This window comes from Schistocerca serialis, chromosome 2 (genome assembly GCF_023864345.2).
Source record: "Schistocerca serialis cubense isolate TAMUIC-IGC-003099 chromosome 2, iqSchSeri2.2, whole genome shotgun sequence".
NCBI lineage: Eukaryota > Metazoa > Arthropoda > Insecta > Orthoptera > Acrididae > Schistocerca > Schistocerca serialis.
The window spans coordinates 1,131,295,759-1,131,319,937 of NC_064639.1; the positions used below are offsets into that span (position 1 = coordinate 1,131,295,759).

Genomic DNA, 24,179 nt, shown 5'->3' on the forward strand with positions numbered 1-24,179 from the left:
ATTTATGGGCAGCCCTGCAGGTTTCATGTTGTCTGTTCCCTCCAGTACTATTTCAGACACAGTCGAGTCCATCCCACGTCGTGTTGCGACACTTCTGGGCGTTCGCAAGGCCCTATGCGATATTGGGCAGGCGTAACAGTTTCCGTGGCTCTTCAGTGTACAAAGACTAAGCGCCCCTGATTTGTATTTGATTGGTTATTCGCATAGACTGCCGCGGATGAGTATAAAAAACTACGATGACTTGCCTTTATCTAAGAGCAGGGGTCGCCATTCTACGGTTCGCGGACCGAATACGGCGTGCGAACTCGTTTCATCCGGCCCGCCGATGGTACTTTACTCTGCTTGTTAAACATGTGGAATACGAGAAACACGAGATGTGATGCAATTTAAATTTAAATATAATGTTTAGAATATTAGTAGTTCTTCACGGGTCACAGACCTTTTGACTTTACGTGCCTAAAATTTAGTGTTTGTAAATTCCGGGCTCTCAGTTCATACCCTACATCATACAGTAGCAAGCACTCTGGGGGACAGCCGGCCGCGGTGGTCTAGCGGTTCTAGGCGCGCAGTCCGGAACCGCGAGACTGCTACGGTCGCAGGTTCGAATCCTGCCTCGGGCATGGATGTGTGTGATGTCCTTAGGTTAGTTAGGTTTAAGTAGTTCTAAGTTCTAGGGGACTGATGACTACAGTAGTTAAGTCCCATAGTGCTCAGAGCCATTTGAACCATTTGAACTCTGGGGACAGCCTGATGTTTCTTGTATACTGAAACCAGTCTTTTCTACTGTGGAACTTAACTCGGGGCCATGCGCTCTATCAGGAGCAGGTTTTTGTTGAAGAAACTGATTCTGAATTCTGTGACTTGCCTTACCCCACATCAGTGAGGTGGCTGAGCTGTGGTGAAGTCCCGTTTCGTTCTTAAAACCTCCGTAAGGAAAGAGATGTTTGCCTCATTGAAAAACACAGAGCTAGTCCACAGCTCCCAGATCCTAACTGGCTGTCAAATTTGTCATTTTCACTCGACATCACATGCCACTTTTTCTAGTTTTCACTAGTTTAAAGAATTTTATGCTACAATTTACAACGTCAACATCGATTTTCCGGAAAAAAATTATTCGTTACTTGAAGCATTCAAGGAAAACCTCATTACTACCGCCGAACGGACGGCACCCCAACATAAAAAGCAAAAAACATGCCTGACTGTCTCTAGAATGTGACGCTCTCATTGAAATAAGAAAACAGGCAAAATTGGCAGTCACAAAAAACAGAAGAAAGCAGATTAAATTTTGTCAGAGTTAGAGAGCAGTTAGATAAAAGTATAAAAGGCTTAAGAAGATTCATGAAAACAAAACTTTTCTACAAATTGATGAAGAATTTACTAATAACAACACGAGAAGCTTTTACAGAACGTTCAAACAAAGGTTATCAATATACAAAGCTCCCACCCTCCAATTTCGAGATGTAAACAGGACCATCGCTCTCAATAACACGGAAAATTGCATGGTACTACCAGGCTACTTTGAGAAGCTCGTGAATTGTGAACCCATCCTTGAAAAATCTGAATCCATCCCAAATAACAGTGAGAAGCCGGATCCAGAATCATCAACGACTGAAGAACTACAAAAGATAATTTCAGAACTGAAAAACAACAAAGCGTCTAGAAAAACTCAAACAGTGGCAGAACCGTGGAAAAAAGCTGACGAACATGCAGTTACATCCCTTCAATGTATTTTCGTTAAGATCTGGAAAGAAGAAGTGATCTACGCAGAATGGAGAAGAGCTCTCATCCAGCATTTACACAAGAAAGGCTTAAAGACAGACCCCAACAGTTACAGAAGAGTATTACCGCTGGATGCATCATACAAGATTCTTTGTAGAGTCCTTTTGAACAGGGCAGAGCCGCAATTGGATCCGCAGATCGGGTGATACAAGGGTAGTTTTAGAAAGAGCAGGTCATGCTCGGAACAAACACTAAACCTCCAAAACATTATGGCATAGCAAAAAATGGTTCAAATGGTTCTGAGCACTACGGGACTTAACATCGGAGGTCATCAGTCCCCTAGAACTTAGAAATACCTAAACCTAACTAACCAAAGGAAATCACACACATCCATGCCCCAGGCAGGATTCGAACCTGCGACCGTAGCAGTCGCGCGGTATGGCATAGCAAAAATTAAGGGTAAAGACATATGTAATCTCTTTCAATGTTTCAAATAAGCATATGATTCGACTGACAGAATATCTATTAGCAGCCCTGGAAGAAATGCGTCTGGGTAAGAAAACAACTAATTCCATAAAAGAGACCCTTACAAATACATTTTCCAAAGTTAAATTCATGGATGAACTATCATAACCTTTCGAAATAAAATCGAGGGTGCGACAGGGGGATGGACTTTCAACGTTGCAGTTAAATTGCGCGTTTGAGAAAGTAGTCGGAGAATGGAACACACATATAAAGAATGGTATAAGACTGGGTTGCAAAAACAGGAACCTTAAAGTAAATTGCATTGCCTTTGCAGATGAATGGCCCTGTTCGCCGAAACAATGGAAGAAGCACAGGATCAAATCCTTAAACTAAAGAAACAAGCAGCTAAAATAGGCCTTGGCATCTCCTTCGAAAAAGGATAGCGGCCAAAAAATAACCCTTATTACGCATACAAAATAAGGTGAAAAGATTGAAATCGGCACTGCGAGATAAAAACTGGAGCGTAAGGCAATAGTCATAAGTGTTACTCACTGATGAACCTAGGTTTGAAGTATCTGGAAGCAATCGTCGAATCTTTGTTCGACTTAGTGGAGATCGAGTTAGGAGTCAAGTGAGTGCGCGAGACGCCAACTGTGAAGCAAGCTCGGGGTAAATCAGCGTGTGGGAGTGTTTTACGGGTTATAAATTAAATGATCCAGTGAGAATTAATGGAACACTACAGAAGGAAGGATACCACAGGATACTGATCAACACTGTTGTTCCATATGGCAAAAAAAAAAAAAAAAAAATGTGTGTGAAATCTTATGGGACTTAACTGCTAAGGTCATCAGTCCCTAAGCTTACGCACTACTTAACCTAAATTATCCTAAGGACAAACACACACACCCATGCCCGAGGGAGGACTCGAACCTCCGCCGGGACCAGCCGCACAGTCCATGACTGCAGCGCCTCAGACCGCTCGGCTCCATATGGCAAGAGAGTTGTTGGTCGTGGGTTTGTTTTACAGAGGGTGTGTCAATAGAAAAGAGAAATGTGGAAGCCGAAGAATATGACCTGGCCAAGTCATCTGTCTTAAATCCGCTTTAGCTCTTACGGGATGAACTTAACAGGGAGGTTAGAAAACTGAGGTCACTTAATCTGAAGAGCTATACAACAATTTAGAGACGTATTGGGCTGCAATATCTGCAAAAACACTACAAAACCTTATCTCCAGAATGCCAAGAGTTTGTGCAGCTGTTCTGAGGGCGAAGAGTGGATACTTTGAAGAAGCAAACAAACCGTATTACATTATTGTACTTATATTATTATTGTATTATATATTGTATTGTTGTATTGTTGTATTGTATTGTATTATTATTATTATTGTACTTATATTATTATTGTACTTATATTATTGCACTTAATGATAGTGAGAGAAAATATTGTTTTTTTGGTGTATTTACTTTGTAAGAGGTGTTTGTACATTGAAATAAAGTATTTAGTTTTTATAGTGAGTGATCGAAAACTTTTGATCGGTAGTGCACTTGGGAAACGTCATTCGAAATCAACAGTTCTAAAAATGTTAACTGACATTATTTAAAATAGTGTGAGAAGTATGCTTTCTGATAATTTAATTTTAGCAACATATTTCAGTACATCTTTTGTGGACGCTCTGTCTCAGCGCCTTTAATTACGCGTTACCCCAGCTCGCAACGAGGACGGTGGGTATTGTCGTCGAATGCTCTGCCCGTATTCTTTTTACTCTACTGTGACGCGGAATGCAGGCCGAGAACATTTTTCACAGGACTGTGGCGCCGGGAAGCTGCAGAAGACGCGTGTGGGGCGTTTGCGGGATGCGGAGTGAGGCGGCAGGAGGAGTATAATAGGCCGGCGGTGTGCGGACGCCCGTGGCCGCAGCCGCTGACTGCGCGCTTATTGTGCCGACTTCGCACGTGGCGCGGTCGGCGCTTGTTTACGCCACGTGTCGCCCCGCGGCATCAAAACACCATTAAACGTCGCCGGCGAATCGAAAGAAGTCTTTTTCTACCGCGTGGCAGGCGCCGTTACTTTGAAGATTTCGGCGTTAGGTTTCTTATCGACAGTTTCTCAACAAAGATATTGGAAAAGTATCTAGCTCGAACACTTCGGGCTGCGGCCTTTTGCTTAGTACTTGCACAGCGTGAAATGACTGCCTTCGTGTAATCTACGCTGTCTGATCACCGAATAGACTATCGATACTACATTGTAACAGAAGTACCCATATGTAGTAACACCAAAGATTTGTTCAAAAGACAATGAAGTTATATATGAAGATCGTAACTGTTCTCGAAAGAACAGATACCATTGATGACCGTGCAGCTTCTCTAGAATAAATGATAATTATCATTTATTCTAGAGAAGCTGCATGGTCATCAATGGTATCTGTTCTTTCCAGAACAGTTACTGTCTTCATATATATTTAGTTAAAGGCTACCCAGCCACTGACCTTCGTCTGTGCGAATCCGCACAGGTTGCCTGAACTCTTACGGGAATCGTCACCTTAGTGTGCGCGAGTAATGAGTGGGTGGGCAAAGTATCTATTAGGTACATTACGTAGGCCTATGTAGATTGTCGACAGCTGCGAATGTGGGTCTCACGGGAAGCGTGCAAGGGATGAGTCCCTGCAGTCGCGCTATTCATCTGTGTCCTCGGTGGCTCAGATGGACAGAGCATGCCCCCTGAGTCAGAACCTCCCTATGTTTTGCCGGCACGGTAGCTCAGTGTGTTCGGTCAGAGGGTTAGCTACCCTCTGTAATAAAAAAACTGATCAACGACGAACTTAAACGGGTGTGTTACGAAGTCCGCCCCGAGCAGATGCAACGAACAAAAGCGAACAAAATGAGACTTTAAAAAAAATGGATAGAGCGTATGCCATGTAAGCAGGAGATCCCGGGTTCGAGTCGGCGCACACATTTTCAGCTGTCCCCATCGAGGTATATAAACAACACCTGTCAGCAGCTGAGGGGTAAATTAATTACCATTTACAATGAAGTTAATTTAAGTCTTCCTCTGTGAGATGGAAATCAGCGAGAAAGAGGGCACATGCAACGGCAGAGATTTAAATTAGGCTCACTGGGTCTCTGGTGTAGCAAGCGCACACTACTAGATCAGAATTTCAGTTTACTTTGGCGTAAAGTATCGTTTTTTAGATATTGATTAATTGCGCGCTATAGTATGCGTTCTACTATATTCATTTGCTGGCCCAGAAACTAGGCGTTGCCCAGGTATTTACCTGTTCCATACAGCGTCTTCCTTTCTCCTTTATGTTTATAAAATATCTCCTGAACTATGTTTCGTATAATGATACAATTCTCTACATACATTCAGCAGCATATGTGGATACTGTCTGCGAAATGTGTTGCGAATGGAGTTAGTAGCAACAAAGTAACAAATTTAAACGTCATGCATGATGAGGCATTTTTTCACGCATCTTATTGTTTATGACGTCGTATCTTTTGAACTATGTGTCGTACAATGATCTAATTTTGCACTTACATTCAATGGTATTTGTTCATCGTAAGGCACGAATACAGTTAGTAGTAAAGAAATAATAAATTATAACGTCATGCCTGATGCGGTGCTTTTACTGCATGAACAGTGGAAAAGTAGTGTAAGCGATAAACATTTCTGCTTTCATCATTTTGTACGGATTGTCAGCAAGGAAAAATTTCTTGAAGTACTGAAATTATATGTAAAGCTTGCTGCAAGTCGCTAAATGCTCTCATTCTCAAATACTGGACCAATAAAGTCTGGGAATTCACGAGTTGCGGGCTGCACTTCTTTCTCAGCCCCATCCCTACCCCTCTGATTGATAGGTGGTTCTTACCACCACAGCGAGTGTCGCCTGAAAGTAAGCTATATGTGTACCAAGTATGGTCAACATCTGTGCAACAGTTTAGGAGGAGATGTGGAACACACACACACACACACACACACACACACACACACACACACACACACACACACACACACACATGTATGTTTTTGAATATGTATGGTTTTATCTCTAGTCGTGCACCCGTAGGTTACGAAAATCCCCGTCCGATCATAGTGGTTAGGCTTTGCGTTCTTTTCATATAAATCTCTACACGAATGAATAGATACCTCTCGATAAGTGAATCGATAATTCCTTGGGCTCCAACAATAAGTTGGCCGCACCTGCTGCGCTGCTGGTAATGGTGCAGCAAGAGTTCTTAGAGAAAAGAGTGAAAGCTGCAAGCTAAGCACACAGTGCTTGAACTGCAGTTAAACATAGCCGCAAGTCTGTCATGCTACGAATGAGTGACTTTAATTCCCTAAAACTACCGCGTTACATTTCTAGCTAACGCATTAATTATTTATATAAAGTATTGTACAACATTAGTCGTGTGGTATAAAATTAGCAGTCTGCCAGAGGACGTAAACAGATTTCTACAGAATAACGTATACAGCAGAATTTGATGGTAGATATAAACACATAAAATAATCTACAAGGCTCTTTATGCCTATTAAAAATGATGATTTCACATTGATGGCATTTTAAAAGACAATACTGATATTAAGAAAATACTAACGGAGCACTTACACGAAAGTGCGAAGAACCTGCACCAGTAGGGGATAATTTGAGAGAGAAGAGGTTCAGCAATTCTGGTAATGTAAGGTGTAAGTACTCAGTGCAGCAGGAGTGTTGGTATTTAACTAAACTAAACTTCTCCCGCACAGGCCATGAAGGCACAAAGATACCGACCGGCCGCCGTGTCATCCTCAGCCCACAGGCGTCACTGGATGCGGATATGGAGGGGCATGTGGTCAGCACACCGCTCTCCCTGGCCGTATGTCAGTTTCCGAGACCGGAGCCGCTACTTCTCAGTCAAGTAGCTCCTCAGTTTGCCTCACAAGGGCTGAGTGCACCCCGCTTGCCAACAGCGCTCGGCAGCAGACCGGATGGTCACCCATCCAAGTGCTAGCCCAGCCCGACAGCGCTTAACTTCGGTGATCTGACGGGAATCGGTGTTACCACTGCGGCAAGGCCGTTGGCACGGTTGGTATTTAGGAATATGTGTCATGTGGGAGGGATTGGGATGTTAGGGAAACATGGAATTTAGGGTAAGTTAACTAGGATGTGGACTGGATACGACTATGATGAGAATGTGGGATAGGATATGGAGTGAGATCTGGTAAGTGGTGGAGTGGTGGAAGGGTGGAGGGGGGGGTCATTGTCAGGACGAATTTTATTGTATTTGAGAGAGAATATACTGAAATTGCGAGGGAGTGAATGCGGAGAGTGTGTGTAGACATAGAGTTTGAGGGTTGTGTTCGTCTAGGCGCGGCAACATATAAAAGCTGAAAATTGGAGGGGAAACTATGAGGGCTGTTGCATTCGAGTTTGCGCGATGTGCAGGATATACGGAAGTGTCTAGTGTGGGCGAGGAGGATGGAAAGACGATATCGTAACCAAGGAGGAGATCCGTTGCTTTCAAGAATTTGGTGAGAATGATAGGACTTTGGTGGAGCGGATGTACAGGCTACAGTGGCAGAGAGAGAGGATGATTTACTAGCCCGTCCTGGTCCAACATGGCCTCCTGTCTCGTTTCTAATGATCTCGACGTAGCTAGAACATTACATTCCGAAATTCTTTGACTTTCTATTTCATAGGCGATTCACATGAGCTGCAACATAAAAAGGTGGAGCTATAATAATGCATCCTAACGACTGATCACTAGAGAAAAAACAATAATAAACTGGACGGAGCTGGGAAAAGTAAATTAAAGAGAAATTTGTAACAACGAAATAATCGATTGAATTACCGCGTTCTTAAACTTTCAAAATGCGGGCTGAAAGAGACATCCTAAATTGATAACGAAGTCGGTAACATACTGGCACGACCCACTCGCTTCGGCCAGTACCTTTCTCCTGCCTTCCAACCTTGACAGGAGTTCTCCTGCTTAACGTAAGTTGGAATCACAAACGACGGCAGTCGAGTTTAGGCTTAGTCTGCACACCTGACGTCACGCATTCTCTGACAACCAATGAGCGTTCGCCAGTGTTCTGAGCGCCCTGCTGTGAACGTCGTAGCTGTTGCGAGTTTTTAAATGTCATCGTAGAGAGCTATTTAGTGAATTTTTATTCCATTTGTCACTAGTCATGGCTGATGACGGTGGTAAGCAACAAATTCAACATAAGTAAGTGAGAGATATAATGTGCTGGATATATGCTTTCTTCAACTGCAAAGCCGCTCTATGACCCTATGGCAACTGTCGCTTGAAACCGGCAACACTGGAATCCCTGTCCGTCCCTAGAACCTGCGCGAAACGCTGTCGTTTATGGATCGGACTACAGCGCTCCTGGTGTCCCTCTCCTAGGACTGGGTATACAGAGGACTTCTGTCAAGTTTGTAAGGTAGGAGGTGAGGTACTGGCGGGAGTGAAGCTGAATATACCACTCTTGTGTAAACTCATCTATAAACTGCTCTACGGTCGCAGGTTCGAATCCTGCCTCGGGCAAGGATGTGTGTGATGTCCTTAGGTTAGTTACGTTTAAGTAGTTCTAAGTTCTAGGGGACTGATGACCTCAGAAGTTAAGTCCCATAGTGATCAGAGCCATTTGAACCATAAACTGCTCGCATAAAACCGGACACGGAAGTTAATTACGTTAATTGGCTGTATCCTCGCTCACTGTACGCTGTACGTTATGAGGCAAAAATGAGCTAAGAAACACGTTACTAACGACTTAACTAACTAACTTGCTTCAGGATTCGGAGACTCAGTGGGGCTACTCTTACGTAGTAACTTATACACTGAATGGGTCTTCACATCATTCCGATGTACTTTGTGTGTTGATGCTTCTCTACTAATGTGACAAATCCCTAAAACTCAAGGAAAGGTCTGAGGACTGGACGGACAATATTGCTAACGTTCCGGGAAGTGTGTTCGCAAAGCTCAGAAGAAGATCAAATGACACGAATGTCTGAGGTTCTCCCAGTACCGACAGATCTGGTGTAGTAGTTACATAGTACACTAGGATCAAGGCTCAAGTCGCATTCCATTGGTCCTGTTTTATGTTGCAGTGGGTTCTTTAAACCCCGTTGACCTAGCACAGATATACGCTCTATCTCGAGAACTCATTCAGTTGTTTGATCATAGGAGCGGCTCATTTAGTACGCTAGACTGGATATAAAGAGGCAAAAATGCGCCTGTAAAATGTGCTATCTTCATGATTTTTTTTAGTCTGTGAACTTGTCTCTCATTAAATTAATATCGTCCTCCGGTACGTGTAATACAAGGATTCATACCTCCAGGATCGTGGCTGCGTCTATGCACAACATTAAAACTCTTTCCGTCTTTGCCTAAAATTTAGCCCTACATATCATGAACAAGCTACTCAATAATTATTATTCTACGAATTAGCCAAAACCATTCTACGCAGCTCTTTTTACATTGTATTTAGTTTCCCTAAGTAATATATTCCATGTACAACAACGTAACCCAAATTCTGTCTGATCTTTAATGTTTGCCTTTGCCTTGAGCATTACTTCTTCACAGCTCTTGCGTCCCAATTCTTGCAATTCTTGCATATCCGTTTCTTTATCTCTAGCTTTCCTCCTACTGATTGCCCCCTTCTCTCTCTTTCGTTATCAGTGTTCATCAACAAATTCTGTCTCGGGTGGTAATTCACCTTGGGGTTATTCTCAGTACGCTCCAAACAAAGAAAATCTCAGGAAAGTAATTATTAAACAACATAGAAAAACTCATATTAAAATACTTCGTTCTGACTATAAAAATGTTACTACTAGTATGATCCACTAAGTAGACTGTGTGACATAATCTAATCCTCTATTCACTTCTTCCATTTTACTAAAACGATTTTTCCGGTTTTTGTGAGTGGCTTTGGTGACATCCTCATAGAATGTTGCTGCACTGAACTGAAAGATATCCTTCAGTATGGTCAAGCTGTGTCTGATGGGATTCATAGTCTTCCCTTTGGACAGATCTTTGGAAAGCTTTTAACGTTAAAAGAATTCTAACCCGAAACCGCTGCAACTGTTTTTGTAAAAAATGTTGTACATGATACAGGCACAATTAGTAATGCAAAATTGCAAACCTCAGGTAGAGCTCTACACAAGTTTCTGCCCCTTATCACGAAAATCGAATATGATTTTGTAACTTTTGTCAATATTTGAAATACAGGGACAGGAATGCCCTTTTTATTTGTATTCGATGGGGAATATATGCCAGGCGTATGCTGCAACTGGTATAAGGTGACAAATCTTTCGTCTTTTCGCACAATCATACAGTCAGATATCTTTCTGGATAGAGATATTCTTAATAGTTTATGCTAGACAATTTAATTACGGCAGGAGATGATAGGTGTGTGGCTGAGATAAGTTGTGCAGCGGTCAGACCACAGCTGCCTTCCCACACGATAGACACAGCGCCTCGATGCTTGCTTATTCTCACAGGGCAGGTGATTTGCGGCACCCTCAGAGAAGTCACATGAACCGAAACTGAGGCTAGCAATGCAAACGCTGGAATGCTGCATGCAGTCGTGAAATGGTCCAGGAGTAGAGTCCCAGTTTAAATCTCACATCAGTGCAAATGTGGGTGGCATATTGGTATCCATGACGTTAAGAAACAGTTTAATACTTAAAATTAAACGAAAATCGGGGGCTTATGGAGTCTTTGTCGCATTCTGTACAGAATTTAGAACTGAGTTAGCCTCTCCGTTAATCTTAAAACACTACAGACGCCTCGGGATTTTTTTTTGTCCAGTGTTTGGAGCAGGAAGGGTAGCAGAAGTGATTGCACAAAACCATCGAACATTATCGTTGACATCCTGCTTCGTAGCATCTTGCAAGGAAACATCACGGACATATTTTAAGGAGAAAAAAGAACTAGCAAGATAACAGCCACAGATGCGCAGCCTTGTTAGTCACTCGCCTCACTGCATCCGCCTAATGTACGAGCGCGAAGTAACGTAAGCAGAGTGACAACCAGTGCCCTTCTGTTTGCGGAACGTTGAAGACGTGGGAAGATTAGAGAAAAGATACGCGTCTGCCGAACGTGTTTGGAAATCTTGTTCGAATCACATGTTATTTTACACGGAGATGTATTAACACTTGCCGGCCGGGGTGGCCAAGTGGTTAAAGGCGCTACAGTCTGGAACCGCGCGACTGCTACCGTCGCAGGTTCGAATCCTGCCTCGGGCATGGATGTGTGTGATGTCCTTAGGTTAGTCAGGTTTAAGTAGTTCTAAGTTCTAGGGGACTGATGACCTTAGAAGTTAAGTCCCATAGTGCTCAGAGCCATTTGAACCATTATTAACACTTAATGAAACACCAATAAACTATTAAACTACAAAAAATGAGACGATCTTGTTTATTAATTCCGAATTTACGGGCGATTAAACAGTGTATAGATTTTTTGGGCCACTCTGTAGGCTATACATACGTCGAAATCAAAATGAATAAACATACGCTACTGAAGAACTATTATGAATTATAGTTTTGATTTACAATTTCGTCATACCATTCACGTTGACGAATAGCAGAACTCCTGAAAACATAATTCACTGAAACTGTGTCGGTTTTTCCGTCCAAAGAAAATAACGCGCTACAGCGCTGTTAGTAATAGTGTTACGCTACATCTTTAATGACACGCTCATTTGTTTCACTGATATACTCTGCATTTGTGAATCGCAACATAAAAATCTTCAAAGCGAGATCTCTGGCAGCAGCTACAGATTAAAACCTAAGCATTACGACTCAATGAACAAAGCACTATAGCTTGTTGGTTCACTGACATTATAAACACAAACATCTTACTCATTCCACTGTACGCCGGCCGCGGTGGCCGAGCGGCTCTAGGCGCTCCAGTCCGGAGCCGCGCTGCTGCTACGGTCGCAGGTTCGAATCCTGCCTCGGGCATGGATGTGTGTGATGTCCTTAGGTTAGTTAGGTTTAAGTAGTTCTAAGTTCTAGGGGACTGATGACCACAGCAGTTGAGTCCCATAGTGCTCAGAGCCATTTGAACCATTTGAACCGTTCCACTGTACAGTGCTTGGCGCTCGGGCATTGGGCAGCGGAAGAGCTGCAGTGAGGCGGGGCGAGTGACAAACAACTGGGACGCGCACTGTTTTAATAGCTGTAGATTGAGGAGGTCATAACTGCGTCTTTTCAGAATTGTGGCCCAAATTTTCGAGCGGGTTTGATTGCTTGGGCTGGTATCTAGCAATTATGCTTTTTTTCCTTAATGTATGAGGTTGCAAATTTGTGGTAAGTTCCTACGGGACCAAACTGCTGAGACCATCGGTCCCTAGGCTTACACACTGCTTTAATCTAACTTAAACTAACTTACGCTAAGGACAAGACACACACCCATGCCCGAGGGAGGACTCGAACCTCCGACGGGTGGAGCGGCGCGAACCGTGGCAAGTCGGCCTAGACCTCGCGCCTACACCGCGTGGCAATGTATGACATCAAATTTCCGATGTTTTCTTGTTAGAGTATATTCTAAGCTCAGACGTAATAAGGTATGTCGAACAGATTGAGTTCTTCCATGTCATCCAGCGTGTATTCCTGAAACACTCGCGTTTCACACGTAAGTTCGTAAAAGCCGTTGATCAAGGCATTCAAGTGAATGGAGTATTTTTTGACTTTCAAAAGGCATTTGACTGAGTACCAGACCAAGGGGTGTTAAGCAAAAGTGCTATCGTATGTGATATGAAACAAAATTTGTGGATAGACTGAGGATTTCTTAGTAGGGAGGAAGCAGCTTGGATGGAGGGTCATCGACGGATGTAAAAGTAACTTCACGCGTGTTCTAGGAAGTGCGTTTGCAGCTCTGCTGTTCATGTTATATATTAATGACCTGGTAGACAATATTAATAATAACCCCAGACTTTTATTGATAGTAACCTCCGACTTTTGGCAGTTCAAGGAATGGTTCAAATGGCTCTGAGCACTATGGGACTTAACATCTGGGGTCATCAGTCCCCTGGAACTTAGAACTACTTAAACCTAACTAACCTAAGGACATCACACACATCCATGCCCGAGGCAGGATTCGAACCTGCGACCGTAGCGGTCGCGCGGTTCCATACTGTAGCGCGTAGAACCGCTCGGCCACTCCGGCTGACTTTGGCAGTTCATACAGTTACGTATAAACAAGTAGAGGAGAGTGTGGTACGCAGAGGATGGTGTACCTAGGAACACATGATGATTTTGAGTCGGTACTTAAATCTAGAGACTAATTTTAGAACCACGTGAAGGAACGCCCACTACAGACTACCATAAGGAGTTCCCACCATTTTCTGCAGTTTTTATTGTTTTTAGACATGAGGCTGTGTTTTGTGCAGCATTTGTAAATATTTCACGTTTTACACGTGTAGGTGCTTTATAGTATGTTAATGCTATTTCTAATGCATTCTTAATTCTTTAGTTAATAATTTTATGGTGATATATTTACAAGTGATAGAAGACAGCAGTCAGTAGTCCTTATTTGCAGGCTTTATTTGGCAAATCTAGATTTCGGCTAGTGCCTAACCACTATCAATGCACTATTTCATAGCATCAGTGCATGTCAGTTCCCTGTTGTTCGGGCGTCTGTCAAAGTTCTTTGAAGATAATGGCTAGGCACTAGTCGGAATCTAGATTTGCCAAACAAAACCTACAAAAAAGGACGACTGCTTGCTGTTGCCCCATCATTTGTAAATCATAGCACAGTCGCTGAGCGCACCTACGTTGCCAATGGAAGGTAACCTGAAGAAAATTCTATGTATTTTTAGAATTATATGTCTAACAAATGGACAGATAAATCACACTTCGTCGGTCGTCCACCATCTTGTATACTGAAAGAAAGGGAGGTCTTTTGCAATGGAATATGTGACACTTGTAAATAAACCGAGTTTCTTCAATGCCTTAACAATTTTACCGGTCTTGAAAGTGGAAATTTGTGTAGTTTCCTACATTTCAAAATCTATTTAACTCCTGACTGTTTTTTTGATATTAATTGTGCTTAATTTGATTACACTTTCTGATTACTGGAGTGTAATAATGTAACAGATAGACGTTTACATACTGTACTGAGAAGATTTTATCGATTGCAATGCTTTTACATGCCAACCTAACATTTGATCCTGACAATAAGTACGTGACCCTGTTGTACTTTGGAACACGTTTTCACATTTAGAAAAAAACTTAATTTTCCGAAATAATTGTTGTAATTTCGAGAAAAGGCTGCATCACATAAAATGTGAATGCCATCATTTGAAAATGGAATAAGAACGTTGATTGAACTTCTATACAGATGAAACTCTGAAAAGTCTACCAAGATACGGTAAGGGAAGAGAAGGAGAAGAGGACAGCTGCGAGAAGAGAGTGGGTTGGCGCCAGAGGCACGCACGTACCTTCGAGAATGACGACGATCTCGAAGCGCTCGCGCAGCATCTCCGAGGCGGACAGGGGGTACAGCGGCGACCACTTGTCGATGCGGTGCACGATGGTGGTGGGCCAGATGAAGAAGATCTTCTCCTCCTCGCCGTCGCCGCCCACGCGCAGCTCCTGCTGGTAGTACGGCAGCAGCTCGCCCTCCTTCGTCACCTGCAGGCCGCACAAACAGTGAGCGAACTCTCACAACACGTAACAACGTCTCAAGTATCGACAACGGTATGAGTACGGTGAGGAAGAGAGTGACATATTCAGTTGATGCCATTTCACTTGACTTCCGGAATGCGTTCGATACAGTTCCGCACTGTCGCCCGATAAACAAAGTAAGAGCCTAGGGAATATCAGACCAGCTGTGTGGCCGGATTGAAGAGTTTTTAGCAAACAGAACGCAGCATGTTGTTCTCAATGGAGAGACGTCTACAGACGTTAAAGTAACCTCTGGCGTGCCACAGGTGAGTGTTATGGGACCATTGCTTTTCAAAATATATATAAATAACCTAGTAGATAGTGTCGGAAGTTCCATGCGGCTTTTCGCGGATGATACTGTATTATACAGAGAAATTGCAGCATTGGAAAATTGCAGCGAAATGCAGGAAGATCTGCAGCGGATAGGCACTTGGCGCAGGGACTGGCAACTGACCCTTAACATAGACAAATGTAATGTATTGCAAATACATAGAAAGGAGGATCCTTTATTGTATGATTATATGATAGGGGAACAAACACTGGTAGCAGTTACTTCTGTAAAAAATCTGGGAGTATGCGTACGGAACGATTTGAAGTGGAATGATCATATAAAAGGAACTGTTGGTAAGGCGGGTGCCAGGTTGAGATTCAATGGGAGAGTCCTCAGAAAATGTAGTCCATCAACAAAGGAGGTTGCTTACAACACACTCGTTCGACCTTTACTTGAGTATTGCTCATCAGTGTGGGATCCGTACCAGGTCGGGTTGACGGAGGAGATAGAGAAGATCCAAAGAAGAGCGGCGCGTTTCGTCACAGGGTTATTTGGTAAGCGTGATAGCGTTACGGAGATGCTTAGCAAACTCAAGTGGCAGACCCTGCTCTGAGGCGCTCTGCGTCGCGGTGTAGCTTGCTGTCCAGGTTTCAAGAGGGTGCGTTTCTGGATGCGGTATCGAATATATTGCTTCCCCCTACTTATACCTCCCGAGGAGAACACGAATGTAAAATTAGAGAGATTAGAGCGCGCACGGAGGCTTTCCGGCAGTCGTTCTTCCCGCGAACCATACGCGACTGGAACAGGAAAGGGAGGTAATGACAGTGGTACATAAAGTGCCCTCCGCCACACACCGTTGGGTGGCTTGCGGAGTATATATGTAAATGTAGATGTAGATGAAGCCACTCATTGGTGATGAGACCCTGTAAAGCTCCCGAATTGTGGGGCGTTGATTGTTATATTTCATCCATTGTTCCATAGAGCCGCAGACATTCTGTACGGGTCCGTCACTAATGACCTCGATGACGTCGGGGTGGTAAACAGTACTCATCGTCATGCATTTCAATGGGCAAGTTTAGTGGACCAGTCGAGACGCAAGTGTTCAGCAAACCAGGAAGCTATGATTGCAGCTCTGTCAACACGGTTGTTGTGATCTTTGACGATGAAAGTGTCCACTGCATATCATGAATATGTTAAAGAAAGGACAATTTTCGGTGCCGGGGATGTAAAACATCGTTCTGTGCCCAACACATCTTACGAAAAGCACAACGGAAACACCACAGAACCACCACCGGTCTGAAGCAACGGGAAAGAATTGGCCCATGTCCATGCGGCTATAACATACCACTTTTTCCCGTATATATACTACTGGCCATTAAAATTGCTACACCAAGAAGAAATGCAGATGATAAACGGATATTCAATGGACAAATATATTATACTAGAACTGACATGTGATTACATTTTCACGCAATTTGGGTGCACATATCATGAGAAATCAGTACCCAGAACAACCACCTCTGGCCGTAATACCGGCCTTGATACGCCTGGGCATTGAGTCAAACAGAGCTTGCATGGTGTGTACAGGCACAGCTGCCCATGCAGCTTCAACACGATACCACAGTTCATCAAGAGTAGTGACTGGCGTATACTGACGAGCCAGTTGCTCGGCCACCATTGACCAGACGTTTTCAATTGGGGAGAGATCTGGAGTATGTGCTGGCCAGGACACCAGTCGAACATTTTCTATATCAAGAAAGGCCCGTACAGCACCTGGAACATGCGGTCGTGCATTATCCTGCTGAAATGTAGGGTTTCGCAGGTATCGAATGAAGGGTAGTGCCACGGGTCGTAACACGTCTGAAATGTAACGTCCACTGTTCAACGTGCCGTCAATGCGAACAAGAGGTGACTCAGACGTGTAACCAATGGCACCCCATATCATCACGCCGGATGATACGCCAGTATGGCGATGACGAATACACGCTTCCAATGTGCGTTCACCGCGATGTCGCCAAACACGGGTGCGACCATCATGATGCTATAAACAGAACCTGGATTCATCCGAAAAAAATGACGTGTTGCCATTCGCGCACCCAGGTTCGTCGTTCAGTACACCATCGCAGCCGCTCCTGTCTGTGATGCAGCGTCAAGGGTAACCGCAGCCATGGTCTCCGAGCTGATAGTCCATGCTGCTGCGAACGTCGTGGAACTGTTTGTGCAGATGGTTGTTGTCTGGCAATCGTCCCCATCTGTTGACTCAGGATCGAGACGTGGCTGCACGATCCGTTACAGCCATGCGGATAAGATGCCTGTCATCTCGACTGCTAGTGATACGAGGCCGTTGGGATCCAGCAACGGCGTTCCGTATTACCCTCCTGAACCCACCGATTCCATATTCTGCTAACAGTCATTGGATCTCGACCAACGCGAGCAGCAATGACACGATTCGATAAACCGCAATCGCGATAGGCAACCTTTTTCAATGTCGGAAACGTGATGGTACACATTTCTCCTCCTTACACGAGGCATCACAACAACGTTTCACCAGCAACGCCGGTCAACTCCTGTTTGTGTACGAGAAATCGGTTGGAAACTTTCCTCGTGTCAGCACGTTGTAGGTGTCGCCACCGGCTCCAGCCTTGTGTGAATGTTCTGAAAAGCTAATCATTTGCATATCACAGCATCTTCTTCCTGTCGGTTAAATTTTGCGTCTGTAGCACGTCATCTTCGTGGTGTAGCAATTTTAATGGCCAGTACTGTACTTTCACCGAATTTTGTTCACAAGCAACGGATTTTTTGAACCCCATGAAATACAAATAGTTTATCGCGGCACACAAGTGAAATATCATTTAAGGCAAATGTTTTAAACTGTTTAGGCAGAGAGGAAGTAATAGTTAAAATGGGCTCTATTTCGTTTTTCATGCCGCAAACGATGAAGAGAAAGAGAGAGACGATCTGTGACAGACGAGAGTATTGCCATCTGTTGGGATTAACGAGGACTCGATACAGAGGACGTGAGCGGTCCACGAGAGTGACATCTGAGCTCCAGTGAGAAGACCTAAATAGCACCAGCGATTTTCTAAACAAGAGCGGCACAGATGTGACTACAAAAACAGTAATTACTGTTTCGTTTGGCGATGTATTAATTTTTTATTCTTATGAATGTTCTCGTGTTTCCTGGATGGATAAATGAAATGTGCTATCTCCTATGAGATTATGACACGAAGAAGGGTTCTATTATAAAATTTTAAGCGGAAGAGGACACTGCACACTGAATAAACTTACGAAAGACCGTAAATAACGAATGTACGCAAACGAATTGGTATGATGAAACATAATGTAAGTACACGTTTGTTACCTTTCATTACTCAAGATTGCAGAGGATTTATTTTCTTGTAACAAACTGAATTACAATCTTTTAGTTTTAATAAAGGAAAGAGCATCAATACAAGAAACATTTACTAGTGAAATATGTAAACTATTGTGAATCGGACATACATTGGACTCACGTGGGACCTATTATACCCTGATATTCAGAAAAAAGCGAAGCACTACATTTATTTACCGCGTAGATAAACTGAAAGCCTTTACACAGCAGTAATTCACATTGTAGCTGTCGGCTTAATATTTTTTTTTCCAGTATCATCACCACAGCGAGTGAGAGAGTAGTAACTGATGAATTTAATTAGGTCTATTCACTAAATCCTTTCGCAAGGACGTTTTTTTGAAATAAGTGGGAAATATAAATTTATCTGCTACCTGCGAATTGTAGCTTAGCACACTACAAAGCTGCCGTTGCAATTGTGAAAACTAAATACAATTTTTCCACTGAAATCCAAGTCTTAAATTTCTCTCACAACAGCTAACTCTCTCTATTTACCTTCGACACAGGTGTTGGCTCAAAGCCTTCACCATCGAATTTGAGTATACGGTACTCAAAATTAGACTTGCGCTCTGCCAAATATACGGTTTAGTAAATTGTAGAATTACTGGCAGTATTGGCAGCATTGGTAGGGAAAAACACGTAAATGAATGTGTAGATAAACTCGCAGCCAACAAATCCTCTGTTTTTTGTTTGTTTTGCACATAATTATAACCGCAATATCGTTCAGCGTTAGTCTACTGTGTGTTTTATATCCTGAATTATAAACTGAGTTTCGTAAGTAACAAAATTTAGTTGATCGCGTATCGCCTGCGCTTTTATGTACTTGTAACAAAAGCCGGCCGCGGTAGCCGAGCGATTCTAGGCGCTCGGTCCCGCGCGAATGCTACGGTCGCAGGTTCGAATCCTGCCTCGGGCATGGATGTGTGTGATGTCCTTAGGTTAGTTAGGTTTAAGTAGTTCTAAGTTCTAGGGGACTGATGACCACAGATGTTAAGTCCCATACTGCTCAGAGCCATTTGAACCATTTTTGAACTTTTAACAAAAGTAATTGCTTTGATTACATAAAAGCGCAGAAGCTATGCGATCAACTAATTTTTGTTACTTATGAAACTCAGTTTATATTTAATGATACAAAATACACAGTAGACTAACGCTGAGCGATATTATTTGCTGTGCTGCCGAGGACAAAATTATATTTATATATATATGATTGTTGTTATTTTGTACTCAATTTCACGTTTCTCATCATGATGTATCATTGAAATGTGCGAAAGTTTATAAGTAACAGAGACGTGTTTCATGTAAAATCAACGAAGTACTGAAGCGATGATTGACATGTTTTTGTGTTGCGTTTTTTTTAATTATCTTTCTCTCAAGAAATTGCTTTTTTGAGCGCTGTTTGATATATCTGAATTGTTTATTTTTTTACTACAAAATCCCTCTCTTTTAACGTTACAAATCAACAATTTCCGGATAAAACCTGAATTGAACATGGACAAAATGAATTTTACTGTAAATATTGATTATTCTTAAGTAATATACAGGAGGAGTTCCGTAGGTTACATGGCTCTTTATATATCCTCGCTCGTTTTCTAGACGGTTTGCCGCTTCCGGTTTCTAGGGGAATCTCCTAGGGTTCTGATCGCATACGCAAACAAAGCGATCGAAGTGAGGTGACGCCCGATAGGTATGTAACATGAGTAAGCTACAGGTTACGCGGTTACGACCTTAACTGACCAAGGCTACAAGGCAAGCTACCGTAGTCTACGCTTACTTACGAGCGTACGGTAGTCTACGGTAGGTCGACAACTCTACTCAAATTAATTCGTTACACGGGAAACACCTCCAAAACTTCACACTGACCGCCGTCGGTGCATTGAACACCCTTTACCATTTGAAAAAAGGCAAATTCGCGACTGTCGCACAACACTTCACGCCTCTAGATGTCCATTACAAATAGTTCTCTACCCAATGTTCTTTCGTTTACTGGTTGAGATGGACCTGCATTCACAGAGTTCGCAACATTGCCACTGACAAGGTGCGACGCTTGTGTCAGATGATGTCGATTGGATACGTGTCACAACCGTTATTCTTACGCCGTGCTAAATGGCTGCGAGTGGTACTAAATTCCTTGTAGACACTCTGGGCTACCACTCCGTCACGTCTCCACGTCGATTCCGCGCTGATTCCATAGAACTGGCTGACACAGAGACACCATTTCGCTGTCAGGACTTCGGCCTGCAGTGGAGAGTCACGGGGTCTCCTGGTATCATTTCTACACCGTCTACAGCGCTCTTAAAGCGGCTACGTATCTCCAGGGGACGACAGCCGTACTCATAGTGCTGCAAGCTTACATTCCTGTTTGTGTGGACTCTCAGGACCTTACTGCACTTCGACTCATTCGATAATCCCGTAGAAAACGTATAGGACTATTTGAGTTGTACCTGACAAAATACTATCGTCAGTACAACGGTTGATTCTTTACTTGCTCTGTGAGACGAAAGATTGGAAACTAGAACGTGTAGAATATTAGTATTCTTGTGTAGTTAATGGATATGAAGATTAGCTTAACTTTGTATAATCCATTTCCACAGGAATGTTCCGAGTATTTACAACTGTTTCTGAAATGTTAAATTATCACCGGGCATAGACAAATTTACAAGAATCTTCATTTGGAGTTCATTGACATAATGTTCACAGTTAACAGTTCAGCATTAGACATGAAATACACTGGTGCCCTATTTTACACGATGCTGTCGTCTTAGTCGTTGATCAGGCGCTGGGGCTGCGCGTTGCTGTGCCCGGCTGTGTGTCAGCGTCTCGGTGCGGTGCTGCTGCGAACCTGAGACAGGGTGGGACAGGGTGTGGCTTCGCCAGAGCCTCCCACTCGTTGCAGTATCCAGCGAGCCATCATTGTCTTTTGTGGTGTCGATGGGAGGTGCCGATTTTGTTGCGGCACAGCGATCTTTGGACGAGACCACAATTTGAAACAGTGGGTGAAAGTGTCAATTAACATCCGAGGAATTTATTACCTCTACGCGATCTAATTATCACTGAGTGGTTTAAGCTGGGTACGCCACACCTGCAGAAACTTGTCGACTCTCTTCCTCGCTGAACAGACGTCATCAGCTAGCCTAGAGACGGTGTTAGCGAGATGTGCCGTGGAGTTTCATTTTTTTGTCCGTGTGCTTATGCCATGCACAACAATCTTTCATTTACTTTTCCAAAAACGCCAGATCAGCATGTAAATGATTAGAACTCACTGATTAAGTTGTTGAGGACGAACGTTTGAGTGATAATTACAGATTACAGTGAAACGTGATGATGTAATTGGAATCTGTGTCGTTACTGAGAGTTCAGTCCTGTTCACTTATCTTTAAGGGTCTTCTTTTTGTTTTGCCTTTTTCCCGTGCCTGTACTGCGTCATACATGGTTATTATCGGATTTGGTATTATTAATGTTAGAGGGTGGCCGGAAGTCCTTTCTGTCCCCAACCATTTACCCCCGGGACGTAATCTGTGTACCACAACTGTCTGCGTGTAAAGTTGTCCACGTGAAAATGTGCGAACGTTTTCTAATTGTTTGTGGACCGTGTAACTGAGGAGAGGCAGGACGTGGGTATTGTATTGTATTGTATGTTAGCCGGGGACCTAGAAACGACGGAGAGGCTCCGTCCCCACCGCAGCCGCAGTGGTCCACAGCCCCACATCGACTACCGCAGTCCACTTCAGCCCTGCGCCGCCCCACACAGAACCCAGGGTTATTGTGCGGTTCGGCCCCCGTTGGACCCCCCCCCCCCCCCCCCCCCGCCCCTCTTAGGGAACGTCTCACACCAGACGAGTGTAACCCCCTGTGTTTGCGTGGTAGAGTAATGGTGGTGTACGCGTACGCGGAGAACTTGTTTGCGCAGAGATCGACGACATAGTGTAGCTCAGGCGGAATAAGGGGAACCAGCCCGTATTCGCCGAGGCAGATGGAAAGCCGCCATAAAACCATGCACAGACTGACCGGTTAACCGGACCTCGACACAAGTCCGCCGGGCGGTTTCGTGCCGGGGACCAGACGCTCCTTCCCAAACCGGAAATCCGTGCGTTAGACCGCACGGCTAACCGGGCGGGTCGGACGTGAGTATGAGTTGGATGTGGAAAACTCCCTAAAAACCAAATCCAGGCTAGCCGGCATATAGCGTTCGTCGTTAACCCGCCGGGTGAATTCGATCCGGGATCTGCGCGCCACCCCAGTATCGGAAAGCGGAAGTTATGAACTACTCATCCCTCATGACGTATTTCAGGTCGGTATGAAGACTACTCTGGTATTATTCTTAGCGAAAGAACCAGAAAAAGCGAATTCCTTTTTGAGTTTCTAGTTAACAACCTGGGATAACCGCTTGCTACTTAATTTCTTTTGCAAGCTAATATTGTACTTTTCTTGTCTTGGCAACCGTTAGTCACAGTTAATTCTTTAATTTGTCAAGTTCATGATCGTACCAGTCCAGATCTAGACGCAGACTGTGTAAGTTGTGTGTCGAGCTATTTGTGGAAATCTCAGAAAATCTAAATATCGATGGCCGGACGGTGATCTGAGCGTCAGTCGCCCCGAATTTGAGTCCATTGCCTCAGTCAGTTCCGCGCTTGACTCGTTAGGACTAATAGGCTGGACAGAGGACAGCAGGTTTATTCAGAAAACACGAGAGCATTGCGGAGACGCTCATAAACCTTCAACTACAAGAGAGGCGTTGTTTATCGTGGAGAGCATTACTGTTAAATTTTATACATCGAATGTTCCAAGAAGGGTCAGATAAAAACGACTTCCTCCCAAGTATGTCATGATAAATGAATAAGACGGGAGAATCCGGGAAAGTATGACAGATGGTCAAAACAAATCATACACTGGAGTCCAGTTTAGCAACAGAGACCAAGGAAAAGGCCGGACAGACGGAACATTAGGCAACGGGAAAGCTCACGACCGTCAGGTATGGAAGGTCCTAAACTGCACCAGGTGACTCAACTGGATGACGATGATGACGATGATGATGATGATGGTGGTGGTGGTGGTGGTGATGATGGAGCCTTGCCGACGACTGTTATACCGTGCACTAAACGCGAATATAACTACAGGTGAAACTAATAATAATACCGCAAGCACCCTCCACCACACACCATAAGGTGCCTTGAAATGTACTAATGTAGATGTTTTTACATATACAGGAAGAGGACACTAGTCTCAATATTCATAGTCGCTAATGCCCTTAGTTGCGCGTCTCTGTTACATGTAGTTATCTGGAAACTTCGTATATATCCCAAGGTTCTCTTTTAATGATAATGGCAAGCAGGGAATGGTCTACAGCAGACTCCAGCGGCCTGAGAGCGTGACCGAGGCCACAGTCGGTTGCTGGGGATGCCGCTTTTTCCTGATGCGTAGCGCTGCTCTGAGAGCGCAAGTAAAACACACACTTTTTGCAACGCTTGTGTCATCTCAGCGTAGCAGTGTCCTTGTAACTACAGCAAGATATACAGTTTTTCCCACACGAATTGGCGCTGAATATATAGTACACAGAATGGAGAGGCTAGGTTGTCATTAAGAGTGTACTAATCTGAGTTACGAGTCATGTCCTCCTTAATATCCAACTTGCACACGATTTTCAACTGTTGCTTCAGCGAATGTTGGTAAGTCCTGTATCAAGCCCAAAT

At 43.7% G+C, this 24,179-nt stretch overlaps 1 protein-coding gene and 1 pseudogene across 6 annotated transcripts in view; both read right to left on the reverse strand.

Moving 5' to 3' along the window:
* LOC126458594 (inward rectifier potassium channel 4-like) overlaps window positions 1-24,179 on the reverse strand; it is a 667,556-nt gene that overhangs the window by 354,044 nt on the left and 289,333 nt on the right. For all 6 annotated transcript variants that reach the window (XM_050095742.1, XM_050095740.1, XM_050095738.1 and 3 more), the window contains exon 4: window positions 14,605-14,797. In XM_050095742.1, the coding sequence (XP_049951699.1) occupies window positions 14,605-14,797 (193 nt within the window). The remainder of the gene's footprint in view (window positions 1-14,604; window positions 14,798-24,179) is intronic.
* Window positions 7,120-7,240, reverse strand: LOC126458700 (5S ribosomal RNA; annotated as a pseudogene).